Source organism: Gymnoscopelus braueri (genome assembly GCF_963280865.1).
Source record: "Gymnoscopelus braueri genome assembly, chromosome: 21".
NCBI classification, from domain to species: Eukaryota; Metazoa; Chordata; class Actinopteri; order Myctophiformes; family Myctophidae; genus Gymnoscopelus; species Gymnoscopelus braueri.
In genome coordinates this window covers 24,239,932-24,255,008 of record NC_137623.1, presented here as the reverse complement: position 1 = coordinate 24,255,008, position 15,077 = coordinate 24,239,932, and the positions used below count along the sequence as shown (strand labels likewise).

General features: G+C 41.5%; 2 protein-coding genes across 3 annotated transcripts in view; one reads left to right on the top strand and one right to left on the bottom strand.

Moving 5' to 3' along the window:
• Positions 1-8,445, bottom strand: part of plcd1a (phospholipase C, delta 1a) — a 34,360-nt gene extending 25,915 nt beyond the window's left edge. The window contains exons 1-2 of one of the 2 annotated variants that reach the window (XM_080418149.1): positions 8,231-8,445; positions 2,167-2,325 (exon numbers count right to left, since the gene is read on the bottom strand). In XM_080418149.1, coding sequence (XP_080274275.1) covers positions 2,167-2,325; positions 8,231-8,261 — 190 coding nt within the window. In that variant the 5' untranslated portion in view covers positions 8,262-8,445. Of the gene's footprint in view, positions 1-2,166; positions 2,326-6,872; positions 7,040-8,230 lie in introns of those variants that run through there. The other variant, XM_080418148.1, reaches the window with a different exon arrangement.
• A 3,940-nt stretch (positions 8,446-12,385) lies between these two features.
• The window catches only part of dlec1 (DLEC1 cilia and flagella associated protein), a gene marked incomplete at its 5' end in the record, with an annotated part of 34,234 nt that continues 31,542 nt past the window's right edge, over positions 12,386-15,077 (top strand). The window contains 6 exons of the mRNA XM_080417454.1: positions 12,386-12,469; positions 12,574-12,714; positions 13,128-13,284; positions 14,066-14,176; positions 14,268-14,461; positions 14,765-14,991. Coding sequence (XP_080273580.1) covers positions 12,386-12,469; positions 12,574-12,714; positions 13,128-13,284; positions 14,066-14,176; positions 14,268-14,461; positions 14,765-14,991 — 914 coding nt within the window. The remainder of the gene's footprint in view (positions 12,470-12,573; positions 12,715-13,127; positions 13,285-14,065; positions 14,177-14,267; positions 14,462-14,764; positions 14,992-15,077) is intronic.

Below are 15,077 nucleotides of genomic sequence, written 5' to 3'. Positions count from 1 at the left end.
ACCACCAGCTGGCATTTGAAAACAAAAACAGACAAGTAAACTCTATGGTCTTGATAAGATCTGAATGCTCTGTGTGTGTGTGTGTGTGTGTGTGTGTGTGTGGGGGTGTGTGTGTGGGGGTGGGTGTGTGTGGGGGTGTGTGCGCCTGCCTGCCTCTAGTGGAGTTAATTAAAGATGATTTTAGTGCATACTGTGGTGTGTCGCGTGTGTCAAGCCTCGTACATATTAAAACAGTGTTCTTTTTTTAAAGGACATGCTTCTTTGGCTGAAGTAAACACGACGGCAGAGGAACACAACACAGAATGTGTTTACAAAATAACAAGCGCTCATCCTCTAATCTCTACCTCTTTTGCCGAAGCACTTGAAAGCCACGACTTCAAGCCCACAGGAAGACAATAAAATGGCAGCTGACCTCCTTCATCGAGGAAATGCCAATGAAATCGCCACTGCTCTGTTTCCTCCCTCTGTCCGACCCCGTCTCATCCCAAACCCCAATCTAACAATGTACTGCCAGCAGTAAACAACAGCACTGACCGATGTCTAATCACACAGCCAGGGCCACAGCTGTTTCCATTCCACTACACCACATTGTGTGTGTGTGTGTGTGTGTGTGTGTGTGTGTGTGTGTGTGTGTGTGTGTGTGTGTGTGTGTGTGTGTGTGTGTGTGTGTGTGTGTGTGTGTGTGTGTGTGTGTGTGTGTGTGTGTGTGTGTGTGTGTGTGTGTGTGTGTGGTGGAGTTGTGCGCTCACTGCTCTATCAGTCATTGTTTTCTCAAGGCTCAGCCAGGGGATGAGCTCCCAAGAGACTTGGCTCCCTATACTCCCTAGAGAAGACTGTGCACCCACTGCACACAAAACAAGGTGGAACCTGAGCTACAGTATGCTTTCTAACGACCTGCTCACTGTACCAAGACAGACAGAGATGAATACTTCCCACAGATTACAATCACCCAGGGAGAGTTTGAAAAACATCACTAATGACAAAAAAAACTCCAATATGTGCTGGGTGAAGTACAACAATGAGGAAACACAGCAGACCAGAGCTGTTGCGACGGGAGAAGGATATGTGGATTATAACCACACAAAGGACTACTAATTATATGTTTGGTGCACCCCTGCACTATCTGCACCTGGACTCCCTCCATATCGGTACATAGAGCTACTGTACAGACAAACAGAGCACCTTTAACCCATGAAGACCTGAGGCCGATTTTACAAATGCCTTCTAAATCAGTAGTTCTCAAACAGAAGAGTAGATTTATGTTAATTCAAAATCATTTAAAATTCTAAAACACTTTAAAGATTTTTCAATATTGCTACAAACGCCTTATACTGTACCAAGTTATCCCGCCTATCCCCATGTGACACAGCTGTTTACGTATTTATTTATTCCTGCTTAATTGTACATACTTTTCTTAGTTTTGGTTATTTTATTTCACAATATGTGAATATGGCTTGAACTGAATTGGATTGAGGAGATACCCCAGTAGCAGCAGCATTCTTTTTTGGCCGGGTGGGAAATTGGATAGAGTTGCAGTCAACTGCACCATGCATGGCCCGCAGGAGATAAACAGTCTGTCTCCTGATAGGGAAGACCCTACTGTGTGTGTGTGTTGGGAGTTGGAGTTCAAGTATTTTCCACTTTGGCCTCACTATCTGTGAGTTGCTTTTGTTTCCACCCGAAAACTCTTGATTATTGGTGGGGATAAGGGGTGTGTTGAGAAGCAAGAGAATCCATTGTTGTTGGCCTCTCGGGGGACAGTTCAGTGTGAACGAACGGAAAACGGTAAAGCATCGAAAAGGCCACAAAGACACAAGTATTACAAAGCAAAAAAGCTCAAATACAGTAGAATCTTTTCTTATTATTTATAATGATATTGGGCTCCTAGTCTATGCTAATTGTGGCTTCGTCCTCAACCTCAGCCCATTGCTTTGTACACTTTGTTTTGTGTTTTGTTTGTCTGTTGGGCAGCTCAAAAGGGGAAAAATGGGGGGAAAGAGTTTATTGGGAACTGAATGCTCAACACTTGAGCTGTCATAATGTTTGCACTGTGAATATATACAATAACAAAAAATACAGTAGAATTCAAAAATTGAAATATATATATTTTTAAATTGTATTAGTGACTGGCTGAACTGACTGTGTTGAACTGTGTGTGACACTCACAGGTCTGGTTGCTCTTGAAGGTCTTGTGGGACTCGTGCCACATGGTCTTGCAGTCCTCCTGCAGTTTGTAGAAGCGGTTCTTCTTCCAGGAGTTGGTGCGGACCTTGACCAGCTCCCCGCCCACCAGCAGAAACTGGAGATCTGCATCGCCTTCCAGACCTGAGGGTTCACACAAAGGGTAACGGGGTGAAACAGAGGCCTTGTTGCTTGGCTTATTAATCTATTCCACAGGCCTCCGGCGTTGTGCTCGAGACTCACGGAGAGGACAGAGGTTATCAGATACAGTAGAGCAGTTGGTTCTCAAGGTGGGGTCCAGGGACCCACAGGGGTCCTTGAGGGGGTTTCAAATGGAAATGGAACCAAATGGACCCGTAGCTGGTTAAATGGTGGATTTGTGGATAGGACTCTACATGAACAAACTTGTTATATCAACAAAACGCTTCGCATTCCGTTTGTGTGACATGCAGGTTTTGAAAGTGAAACTGGCCAAAGTCACCGGCCAGTTTCACTTTCAAAACCTTTCAAAAAAAGCTGAGAGTTTTCAAAAAACCTTTAAAGAATTTTAAATATTTGGAATATTTTTTAAACATTAACAACAGTATGGGGGCCCCTGCCACAAACATATTTCCAGATGGGGGCCAAGTACATATTAATTTAGCGGTGGTTTGAGAAGCACTGATGCACAGCCTATGCAGCAGGGTGACAGGATTATCATTCAGGTGGTGCATTGTTATCATTATGGTGCTCAGACAGAGTAGGGCGTGTTACAGTACATCTGCTGGAAGGATGATTCATATTTCATCAACCACTTTGTATGATGTCACCATGATCTCAAAGGGGCACTTTACTGTTGTTGGCCCTTCCCATGCTGTGCTAAGCTAAAAAATGTTAATCTATTTTTGTCTTTTTGTCGCTGTTTGTGAGTGAGTGAGTGTGTGTGTGTGTGCGTGCGTGTGTGTATGCTCGTGCGTCTGTGTGTTGGTGTTCTCATTCTGGAGAAGATTGCTCACAGCTCAATGGAACTTTGAGTCAGACAAGGGCAAGGCTCAGTCATGAGCGAAACCTAGCCAGTGAATCTAATACAAAACACTTGTGGAAAGAATTGGGAGCCCCGCTAAATATTTTCCTCTCCGCCACTCAAGTGAGAATAAGTTTAGGCAGGGCTGCTTGCTCGGTACGAAACTGACATTTGAGTCCGTAAACAGAGGGTACCCAGTGCGTTCACTACATTTCTGTTATGCCCCGACCTTGTCACGGGTGTGGGCAGCCCCACTACATTACAGACATTTTTTACGAGGTCTTGCCACGGAGTCACAGAGGTTGTTTATGTTTCTCTGGCCCGGCCAGGCACCGAGGAGGAGGACTGAACAAAGCATTCAGTGCCGCCTCTGCAAAAATCTGCGTTTGGGTTGGAGCCTGAATTCCCTCCGTGGCACCGTGGTATCCTGCACGTCACTATGCAAACGCTTCAGCACGTAACTCAGTGGTTCTCAAAGTGCGGTCAGCGGCGGACCCGCAGGGGGTCCTTGAGGGCGTTCCTGGGGGCTCTACCGCTAAATTTGTTTATATAGCATCAAAATCAGTTTAATACCTTTAACCATACGTATATGCATTGGCTATTTAAAAATAGCAAAGTGTTGTGCTATTTTCTAAAATATCTTAAAAATTTGAAAAATTTGGGGACTTTTTTGAAACATTTTAAAAACACAAATCTTGGAAAAACAAGTCCATGGAACAAAATATTTTCAGACGGTGCTCGGCGGGCGGCCAAATACATTTACATTTATTTATACACACTTTGGGGATCCTTGACGTGAAAATGTTTAAGGACCACTGACTTAACTGACCTTACTGTGACCAGGAGCAGCGTGTCATCCTTAACTAAGCTCTTAAGCAGAAAATTATGTGACAGAAAAGGCAATATGACATGTCAGTAGACGAATTTAGAGACCGCACACTGGAATATGCTCCAACGGTAATGGGTGTGTTACCACCAAAAATTTGACGTTTCGAGGCGGGTTGGTTCTTCCTCAGACACTTCCTTGAATGAGTGAGTAAGAGCCGGCCCGGCTCGAAACGTCACATTTTTGGTGGTAATTGGGGCAGCGGTGGCCTAAAGGTTAGAGGAGCGTGTTTGTAAGTAACCGAAAGGTTCCCGGTTCGATTGTGAGGCAGGGCGTTCCTGAAAAAGAGAAGTTGTTCTCAGCGAACCTCCCCTGGGTAAATAAAGATTTTTTTAAATAAAGCTATTACCTGTTGTTCACTTCTGCCCGGCAACTTTTTCCTTTTTGTTTGGATGTGTGTGCTCTTCTATTTGTTGTTAATAATATGACATGTCAACCATTGAAATGTTTTGGGAACATGACCCCTCACTGACAAATCACTGACATGATTCATGTGTTTGAAAGGAGCAGATGATTTCCTGTTCCTCTCTTTATGCTTAGTAATCAGTAACCACGCTAAAAGGAAGAGAAAAGGTCACGAGCTTCACCTTTTTGATTGTACAGTAGGCCTGTCACTATTATTACATAATCGCCCGATCGCAATTATTTGAGATAATCGCAATTATTTTACATCGTCATAATCGTCATAGTCATCAGCTCACAACGGTATAAAATGAGTCAGTCAGCAATTTATTTGTGTATTTATATAAGTTATTTGTCATCACATCTGCCCACGAGTTTACAAAGCCTAAAAGCCAAACAGAAATGCAGTTTTTATTATATGTTCAATGCCAAAAAACTAAATTAAACTGTTAAATGCAATTGTTTGAATGACAATTAAATCATGTATAAAATGTCATGGTCATGACAACCCTAGTTCATGAGGCAAGATATGCCATGATGGAGAGTAGGGTACTTGGCAACATTAGTTAGTTTAACTGCGCAGAGTAGGGCCATTTCAGGCCTTGACCCAGCAAAATAATCATATTTGAACTGGGGACCCCCCCCCTTTACTGTTGAGTGAGAAAACAATGTTGCACATTAAGCTAATCATCTGGGGACCCCCCAAAATAGCTTGGGGACCCGCCTGGAGGTCCCGTCCCAGTTTTGGAACCACTGGACTAGTGTACAAATGCACTTTAGATGCATTAACTCCTGATTTTACTGAGCAGCACGGCCATTGATGCCTCTGAGCCAGCGGCTAACAAATTAGATTGACACATTTAGTAATTTGTCCCGAGAGACATCTGTCTCTATCCATGTCTGACTCTGTTAATTACATTTAGTCAAATACACGCACCGCAGAAAAGTAATGGTCTGGTTTTGAGCTTAAAAGAACTCCTTCAAGGTGTGTTAACATGCATATTTTAGGGTAGCCTAAACTTGTAGAGATGTCCTGAAGATAGCCTGAAAACACCTGGGTAATGGTATGAAGGCTGTAGCCACCAGCTGTTTAGGCCTATCAATAGAGCTATATAGAGAAGGGGAAAAAACAAAGGGTAACATTTATTTTCTTTAAACTTTAAAGAGCAGAAATGTATAAAGAAACTGTAGGCTACTCTAACAACCAACAAAGGACTAGAGTTTATATTTTCTGTCTGTATATTCCACATCAATATTAGGTTATAACTGCGTAATATCTGGTATACAGGTGTTTAAAAGCAGGCCATCTTTGAATGTCATGAGACCTTCCAGGTTGCATCTGTGATTAGTCTAGTTTGTTTCACAAATGGAAACACTTATTGATCAGTGCACCAATAGGATATTTGAATTGAAACATGGATGTGTGTGTAAAACTCCTGCTTATATAAGAACTACTCAAATGAACCAATGACTGACGAAACGCTCCATCATGTATAGATGTTTATGTGATCATCATCATCATCAGTGATCACCACAACCAAAGATCAATTTGTTTACAAGAATGACATTGTTTTCAATGGCCCTCTCTCTCATCATGCGTCAGTCAGGCAACCAACCACACATGCAGTTCTCACAGACCCAAAGAATTCACTGCCTCCAGGCAACAAGAGCAGCCTTTTAAAGAGACTCTCCCATAGCAATGGCAGCACAACTATTTACAACCAACAACAACACACAGGCTGCCGTAGCACGCAACAGCAGATAAGAGCCTACATTGTGAATATGATCAGTGATCACCAGTTGGTGGGAACAGTACTATATTTTTTTTTTTACTTAAGTAAAAGTATCAATACTGCAATGTAGCAATACTCTTGTTACAAGTAAAAGTCCGGAATTCAAAATGTACTTGCGTAAAAGTATATAGGCAACAAAAGTATTGCTAACAAAATACACTGTGGAGTAGAAGTAAAAGTAGGCCTACTGAAAATGAGGCCTCCAGTAAAGTAAAGAATCCTCAAATTTGTACTTAGAAGTACAGACAGTACATATACTTAGTTACTTGTCTTTCCAACCACTGACAGTAGCACGCAACAGAGCATATACGAGCCCACATTGTGAATATGATCAGTGATCACATGCACAACAGTAGACACTAGTAGACAGAGATGGGGAGATTGGCAGAAGTTAACGTTATTCAGGTTAACCGAGGTAAGGCGAAGGTGTTCCTCCGTGCAAAAAAAGATCAAAGTGCACGCGTGTCTTTCAGCACTAACGCACGCACGCACACACACACACACACACACACACACACACACACACACACACACACACACACACACACACGCAAGCTCAGGGATCAGGTATAGTCTGATTGATCGCCTCCTGGAAAAACTTCCTTACCTAAGCGTTTCCCATTCTCCTGCGCAATCTTTCTCACGTGCTCTTGGAACAGCCGTTCCTGGGATGAGGTCCTCTTAGGACGCTTACATGTATGTAGACACGACATTTACTAGTAAATACAAAGATCGATCCCCGCCAGATCAGGTGGCTCTATCCCCGCTTTCCTCTGAAGAAGAATTCGTCTCCCTCGTCTGGTGGGGCGTGTCTACTTCTACTTGGGTTTCTAACACTACTTCTCCAGGTCATACAAGCAGCAGCATGCATCCAGCAACACTATAGTATGCTCTATGCTGCAGGCCCAGCAGAAAAACTGTGTTTTTAGATTTTTGATCCTACTGTGAATTTGTGAAAGGATTTCATTCAACGCCAAAGAAAAGTCGTCTCTTAACTGTTGTGGGGTCAATAAAACAGGTTGGATTGAACAGGAATTAATAATAAATAATAATAATACACTTTATTTGTATAGCACCTTTCATGACATCAAATGCAGCCCAAAGTGCTTTGCATAAACAAAGATCAACAACAGAAAAATAACACAATATTAAACAATTAACAACAGCCATTCACCGAAAACCAAAACAGTAGCCTACTAAATAAATAGCTAGCTACTACAACAGGTAAATCAATTTTTGACCACTGCCTACATAGCAGGTGAGCTTTATAGGTGATCACCTCTGTGTCTCTTCATCACAATTAACACGCCAATTAAATATCCAATGTTGAAATGGATCTCAATCTGGCAACGGTAATTGCGTGCATTAGTGAGCTGTGCAACAGCGCCACCCCATGGAGGGCTATGTATAAAACTACAATCAATGATCTCTACTGCTACAAGTTAGGTTTGATCATTGAAAAGTACGTCATGCAGACCCCCCCCCCCCCAGTAGCCTATATTAACAACATAATATAACTGTAGAAATGTTGATATTTCCAAGACCATGTAGCTATATAGTTGACAAATGTATTTAACTCAGGTGATCATAGACTAGCCTTAGATCAATACTTTTTTGTATCGATATTTTTTTTAACAAGACTATTTATTAATTATATACAATGTCAAAATCGATTAAAAAAAAATACATCTACGAGAGTCTTGATCTAAGGATATGGGAAGGCTGACATCATGGTCCATGGTTCATGAGTATAGGCTATGAAGACATAAGACAGATAAGATATCAGCAAAGTAAAAGAAATCTGCGCGTAAAACTGCGTATTGCGCACTGGTCTGCTTGCTGTGGAACAACAAAATTACGCACGTTGTGTAACTTTGATCCAATTGTCCTGAGTTAGTAAAATGTCTCTGGTGATGACATTAATTTCCAGTCTGCAGTGCTGCTGTGCCACTGTTATCAACTCACCATGTTTGCCCGCTGTGCCGTTTGATTCCATTCTGTTATGATCAGTCAGAAGTCAGCATGCGTCCGTTGGCAAAACTCGACTCCGCGTCTCCTCCTGTTGTAAATGATCTGGTATACACCCCAAAGTCCAATGTTGACTATATTGACGATCAAGTAGCCTTCTTTCCCCAGTCTCAGGAGGAGTATGTACTTGTGTCCACCTCTGAGCCACTAACCCAGACAGTATGCAGCAGCGAATGCCAACCCATCGCGCTCTTATGCCCTCAGTCAGTCCACACCCACTGCCACACCGGTTTGACAAGTAGGCTCCTCTGTTTACTCATGACTTTGATTCGTGCAGCAGTCTAGCCCACGAGGCTGCGCCTTTGCTATGGACTTCTGACAGTAGGCAGGCATTTTTTTTACTTGAGTAAAAGTATCAATACTGCAATGTAGATATACTCTGTTACAAGGAAAAGTCCAGTATTAAAAGTTTACTCGAGTAAAAAGTACAACATTATTGGCATTATAATATACTTAAGTACTAAAAGTAAAGGTACTCATTATGCAGAATGTTATTATGCAAGTTTCCAAATGTATAAAAATGCTTTGAAAATAGCAGATCTGCTATTTTCAAATGTAGCTTAAGTATACATAGGGCTGAAGTGGTTAATGTATAATAAAAATCTACAAAGTATAGTAACTAAAGTTTTCAAATAATTGTTGTGGAGTAAAAGTACAATATGTTCCTCTAAGATGTAGTGGAGTAGAAGTAAAAGTATTGAAAATGGGAAACACTCCAGTATATGTAAAAATACAGTACTTGAGTAAATGTACTTAGTTACTTTCCACCACTGGTATAGGTTGGCTTTAGCACATAAACACTGGTACTTTACCGTATAACTTACAACAAATGAATAGAACGTGGTTTATTATTAGATCAATGTCATGGTGGGTGGGCTTTTTGTCATGGTATGTGCTGTAAGTCTGACAGTATATTGGGTAAGTCTGGGGTGTTTCCCTGTTATTACCTTGGGTAACCTGAGATAGACCTGGCAGCTCTGGTTTATAGGTGTGGACACTTCTCTCTCTCTCTCTCCTCCTCTCTTTGTACAGTAGCTCTACCTGTCTCACCCATTAACCACTTAAACCCCAGCAACCAGCATCCTTATTTCGGGGAAGGCTTTCGCTGAAAATAGCAGATCGACAAGAGTTGTGAGCTTGTCGATAGGCTATTTTCAGCGAAAGCTTTCCCCACAATAACACAAAACAGAAAAGACACTAGTGTAGAAACCTGAGGGACTCCGGTTACCCATATGGGGTTTGGTTAAAGATTGATGTGGTGTGTGGCGTCATAAATCATATCACAATGTCTGCTCATCTTATTGCCATTACCTGTATCAGGGGGGGGGGGGGGTTAGGGTATAGGGTATTGCAACAGGTATAGGCCAACACAGAATCTATAGTTCGTTGAATGAAAAAGATCTAGTACAAAGCCCTTCAGCTTGAGCTCAGTATATAGTGAATATTAAAGGGCAGTATATGAGCAATTTGTGCCGCTGTCCCGTGGGGACGCACAACACCACCACGGGACAGCGGCACAAATTGCTCTGTTGCTGTTGTAAGTAACAGCCCATAGTATCAATCTTCTATAAGCAACTCGTATAGGCTGAGAGCAGGTGTTGGTGGGTGGGTCATGCAAATAAATGTCCAAGCAACTCCTGGTCAATTTAAAAATTTCAGGAAAAAAAGAAACATTTCAGGCCTGGTACCAGGGACCTTTGAATTTGAGCTAAGACACTACATTGATGCAGTTTACAAACTGACTTGCCATAGCAGTAATACTGCTATTTATTTAATTACATTTTTTGGTCATTAAAATAACTAAAATAGCATTTTCACTAATTTCACTTTGTCCAGTTATGGTCTAAATTTACAGTTCTTTATTGGTTTTATTTGGGGAGACTCCTTAAGTCCTTTGAGAAACACTTCACGGATTTGCTTTTGGTGCATTTGGCACACAGACCTGTGTGCCAAATGCAATGCAATGCAATCTGCTCGCATCAGAATGCGAGCAGACTGAGACTGGACCTCGGAGACAGAACCCTCCTTGTGCTTCTGTATTACAAGACTCTGCCAGCCAGTTCTTGTCCTACGAACTCTCGTGCTTGGGGTTAGGCCTTGTGAAATAACAGTCTGTTTGGCAAAAACCACGAGGAACTACAAAGTGAACTCAACAATTGCCTCTTTGAGTGACCCACTTGAGCACATCATGACCATGATGTGAGTTAGTCAGCAGAGTCAAGTATTTTGTTCCCGCCCGGTGTTTTGGACGATACTGAATGCCCTACACACATTGCAGAATCATTGTCTTTTTGCATGGCTGTACATGTTACCCAGAGGTCTTCAATTATAGAGGATCTACGTTTACGTAAAGGTTATTAGTGCACAATAGCCTGCACATCATCACCTATAAGTGTGTTGGCAATATTTTTCAGACACACCCAGTTTAACACCATGGTGCTCATTCACAGGTGAGACTGTATTCTTCTTGCATGCATATATAGTTCCATCAATGCATACAAGATATAAACTTTAAACATGCTCTGCTCTAACGTTACTTTCAAGACAGAGGTTGTGCTCCTCTGTGAGAAAATCTCAGTAAAACATGCTACAGTTTATTGGTATTTGTGATGCCAAATATTCTCCTATCAAGCATGTTGCATCTAGCATTTCAAGTCAGCCTCTGGCTTATGGGCTACTGCATCAGGTTGGCTGCCAAGCCTGCACAGAAAGATCATCCTATTACAAAGCCAAGACTTTTATTTTATTTGATAAATGCCAATATTAATAGTATATTGACTAGCAGGTCCAAATTACTTTAGCATGTACAGAACATATATCAGGGGGTCCAGAGTTGTTATTCTCAGATTATTGGCTGCAGTACATTGATGCAGGCCTGCCGGTGAAATAAATAATAGCCCACCCCTCTAAAGAAACAAAAGAAACACGCCTGTAAACAAACAAAACATTCTTAGTTTCTAGTTGTAAGTAAGTACTGTAGGCCTACTGAAGTATACTTTTTTACTTTACTTGAGTATTTCCATTTTTGAAACTTTATACTTCTACTCAACTATATCTCAGAGCCAGGCAAATATTGTATATTTTTTCTACTACAATTATTAGACAGCCGACAGGTTTAGTTACTTTGCAGATTTTGATGATTCATACAAAACAAACAGCTCCATAACCACCGTACAACATTAAAGTGATGACCACATTAATGCATGGTTTACAATCCAATAATATGACTGTGAAATAGGCCATTGTGCCAAACCTTTACGTTTGGTACTGTAAGTATATTGGATGACAATAGGCTATATACTTTCATACTTTTTTACTCAAGTGAATGCAGGACTTGTAGCCTATACTTACAGTATACAGCAGTATTTCTAAATTGTTGTATTGCTACATTACTGAAGTACATCATCTGAGTAGGTTACTTCTTCCACCACTTGCAATGAAGAGGATCAATACCACAATATAAAAATACTCTTACAAGTAAAAGGCCTGTGTTCACAATGTTATTTAGTTAAAGTAATGTACAAAAGTATTGGCATCAAGATATATTTAAAGAAGTGTATTCTGTTTCTTTACACCACTGGTTTTACAAGACAAAAGGAATTGTGCAGGCAGGCCCCTTTTCATGTTGATTCCATTCCTATGGCCTGTGCCTTTAAGAACGTCAGACCGTCGCTATGGCTACCAAGTGTCCACAATCATGGCTGACAAGCAACAAGCAGTTGATAGTTTAAAATACCTTACAGGTCTGTATTGTACTGGCAAAACAATGACTGAAACCTGTTAGTTGTATGTAAGCTCTTTAGTAAAAGTACAATTTTGACTTAATGCTCATTTACATAATGTTGCAGTTATAGCCAATTTCTTTATTCATTGCAGTCCAATACCTCCATGGTTGTGTGTAGTTCTTGCCTGGCTGAATGATGGTTTATCAAACTGATGGTTTAGGATAGCTTTATTCAGTGGTGGAAAAAGTACTGCATTTTTTTACTTAAATAAAAGTATTATTTATTATATATGTACTTTTTCTGATTAATAAATGGTATACAAAACAATTGACTGATTCACCAGCTTGTAGCCTACTTTACAGCAACCATGCTGGAAGAATCTGAGACACAACTCAAACCGGGGTTTGACATGTCCATGCTCCGCCATAGACCTACATCAGAAAAAACACAGGTTAGAATCACACAGTTAATATATGGTTATTTAAAAATATTTAGACCGGCAAACCCTTTCTTTGCAGTTAACTGTCCTAACATTTCCTCTTCACTATACATTAGGATATTTCTCATGTGCTGGCCAGCATTTTCAAGGACCTGTACACAACAGAGGTCATCGGTAGAGACACGTCTGCCAACCTCGCCAAGACGAAGAGGGGAGGAAGTGACTACCATGACAAATATGTTGAAGAACTTCAGCAGGTACTGTGTGTAGTGGTTCTCAAAGTGGGGTCCAGGGACCCCCAGGGGTCCTTGAGGTGGTTCCAAGTGGTCCCGATACAAGAGAAAAAGGTGAGGTGCTCACAGGAGATAAAAGTGTCTTAAAAGTGCATTGAAGGTGCTTCCAGGATCAGCTGGAATGTAGACTTAAAAAGGAAGTGGATTTTTTTTTTTTTTTTTTTTTTACAAATCTTGCCAAATCTTTGTGGGTGTTCAAATCTTTTCAAATGAGGGTACGACCTAATACCGTACGTATCAATTTGGGGGATCCTTGACATGGACATGTTTGAGAACCACATGTTTGAGAACATGTTTGTAGCCTACCTATCCTCAAAGACAATACTGTATATTTTACAATGTAAAGGATATACTACTACTGTCTGATTTTGTTACAGGCCCATACTGAGTACACCCAGCGTATAAAAGAGGCAGACATGCTGGAGAACCACATAATACAGGCCCGGGTTCGTGCCACAGCCACAGAAAACCAAGCGCACGAGAGACTGTTAGAGGAGGTGGGAGAGACTTATGATCAGCTGGGGATCCTTCCAGGTGAGATGCAAACTGACTTATGGATTCATGTCTGTTATTGATCTGCACTTGTGTTGTGCTGTAAATGTACTGTACCGTAGAGTATTACACTGCATAAGAGTTGTACTGTATTGTGCTGCATCGCTGAAGATGTTTGGGAAGAAGAGACAGCTGTGGTCTACCTTCCTAATCTGGCAAACAAAGGGCGCACAGCAGTATTGATGAGGTGCTGCTGACCTTGGTAAATAAGTCTAAAAGTGAAGAAAAGGCTGCACACTCATAGCCACGATGCAGGATCTTTCATTGAATACCCAATAATATTCAATGAATTATCCTGCATCGTGGCTACGAGTGTGCAGCCTTTTCTTCACTTTTAGACTGTGTTCCTAATGTACCATCAGTATCATTTTGAATGGTGCTTTATAAGTCAAGTTTTTGTTCATTGTTTTGTTCAACTGTTTGGAGGGCAGGGGTGACTAAGCGTTAATATTTCTATGTTCACTGTGAACAAAAAAGAGAATATATTCTTTAACAGTTTAACCCTATTTTGTTGACCCCAAGGTTCTATCTTTGGTCCCCTTCTTCTTTCCCTCTACACCAAACCTCTTTGCCAAACGCGACCGATCTACAAGCTCACATCACGCTCCGTTGCGACACGTTGTGAGCTTATAAAGCTGCTATTTTCGGCAAATGTTTGCCTATTTTTGCCAAATGCTTGCTCGCTTATTATGACATGCCCAGAATAAGGATGCCAGGGTTCATGTAGTTAAAGCTTCTTTAATTTCATCCCTTTCTTCTTCAGTCAGATCAGCGTTTGTGACGAGTGTGGACAACGATCTTCTCAAAAGGAACAATCTGATTTGTCCCCAGGACTACCTGACAAAACCAGCGCCACTCGTAGAAGCACCCTCAGGTTGCTGCCTTGATTTATGACATGATATGATTTATAACATATTGACTAACATCCCTAACATCGATTAACTGTTTTCTCTTGTCCTTTTCAGTGAAGTCCGACCCTCACTATGCAATTCCTACTTTCACTTACCAAATGCACGTTTGCAGAGAGCCTCAGGAGGATGACTACACACTGATTCCCAGGGCAGAAAACACCAACCTTAACCTGCAGGAGAATTCAGAGTCCACCCTGACCCTGGAGTCTAGCTCAGACATTGACATTAAGGGTAAAACACCCAGTGAGGTGAGCAGTCAAGGGCTTTAACTCTTCCCATAACAGTGACTAACTAATATTCAAGTTTCAAATTGATTAGAAAATATCATGTAAACAGTATGAATAATTTTGTTTCTTACAGATTATAGAGAACCAATGTAAGGGTTAGGGTAACATTTAAAACACATCAAACAGTAAAACGTTTCCATCACTTCTGGTAAAGCTTGAATATTTGGGGCAATCACGTAAAAATTACGTGTCGACAGTATACAGTATTAAATGGAGGTTGTCAATTGTTTCCCAGTCTATATTTCACCTCCCTTTGCATTTCAGGAACCAACCCAGGTGCGTCCCAGGCCAAAGTTGTCTAATAAGCTGTGTGCAACGAACATGGCAGAGAAGGGGGACAAACTCCAGAGGCTAAAGGACCGACACCACTTCTTGCTCAACCCCCGATTCCTCCCCCCCAATGTGCAAGCGGGGGGGAAATCCCTCATCTTCCCTCGCAGCAGAGTGGAGAAGCCAGTGGAGGGGAAGACAGCGCTAGTGTTGGATCAGAGGTACTGTAATCTGTCTGTGGGGTGCATACCGCCATTCCGACATCCCACCATTCCGACATACCGCCATTCCGACGTATCACCATTCC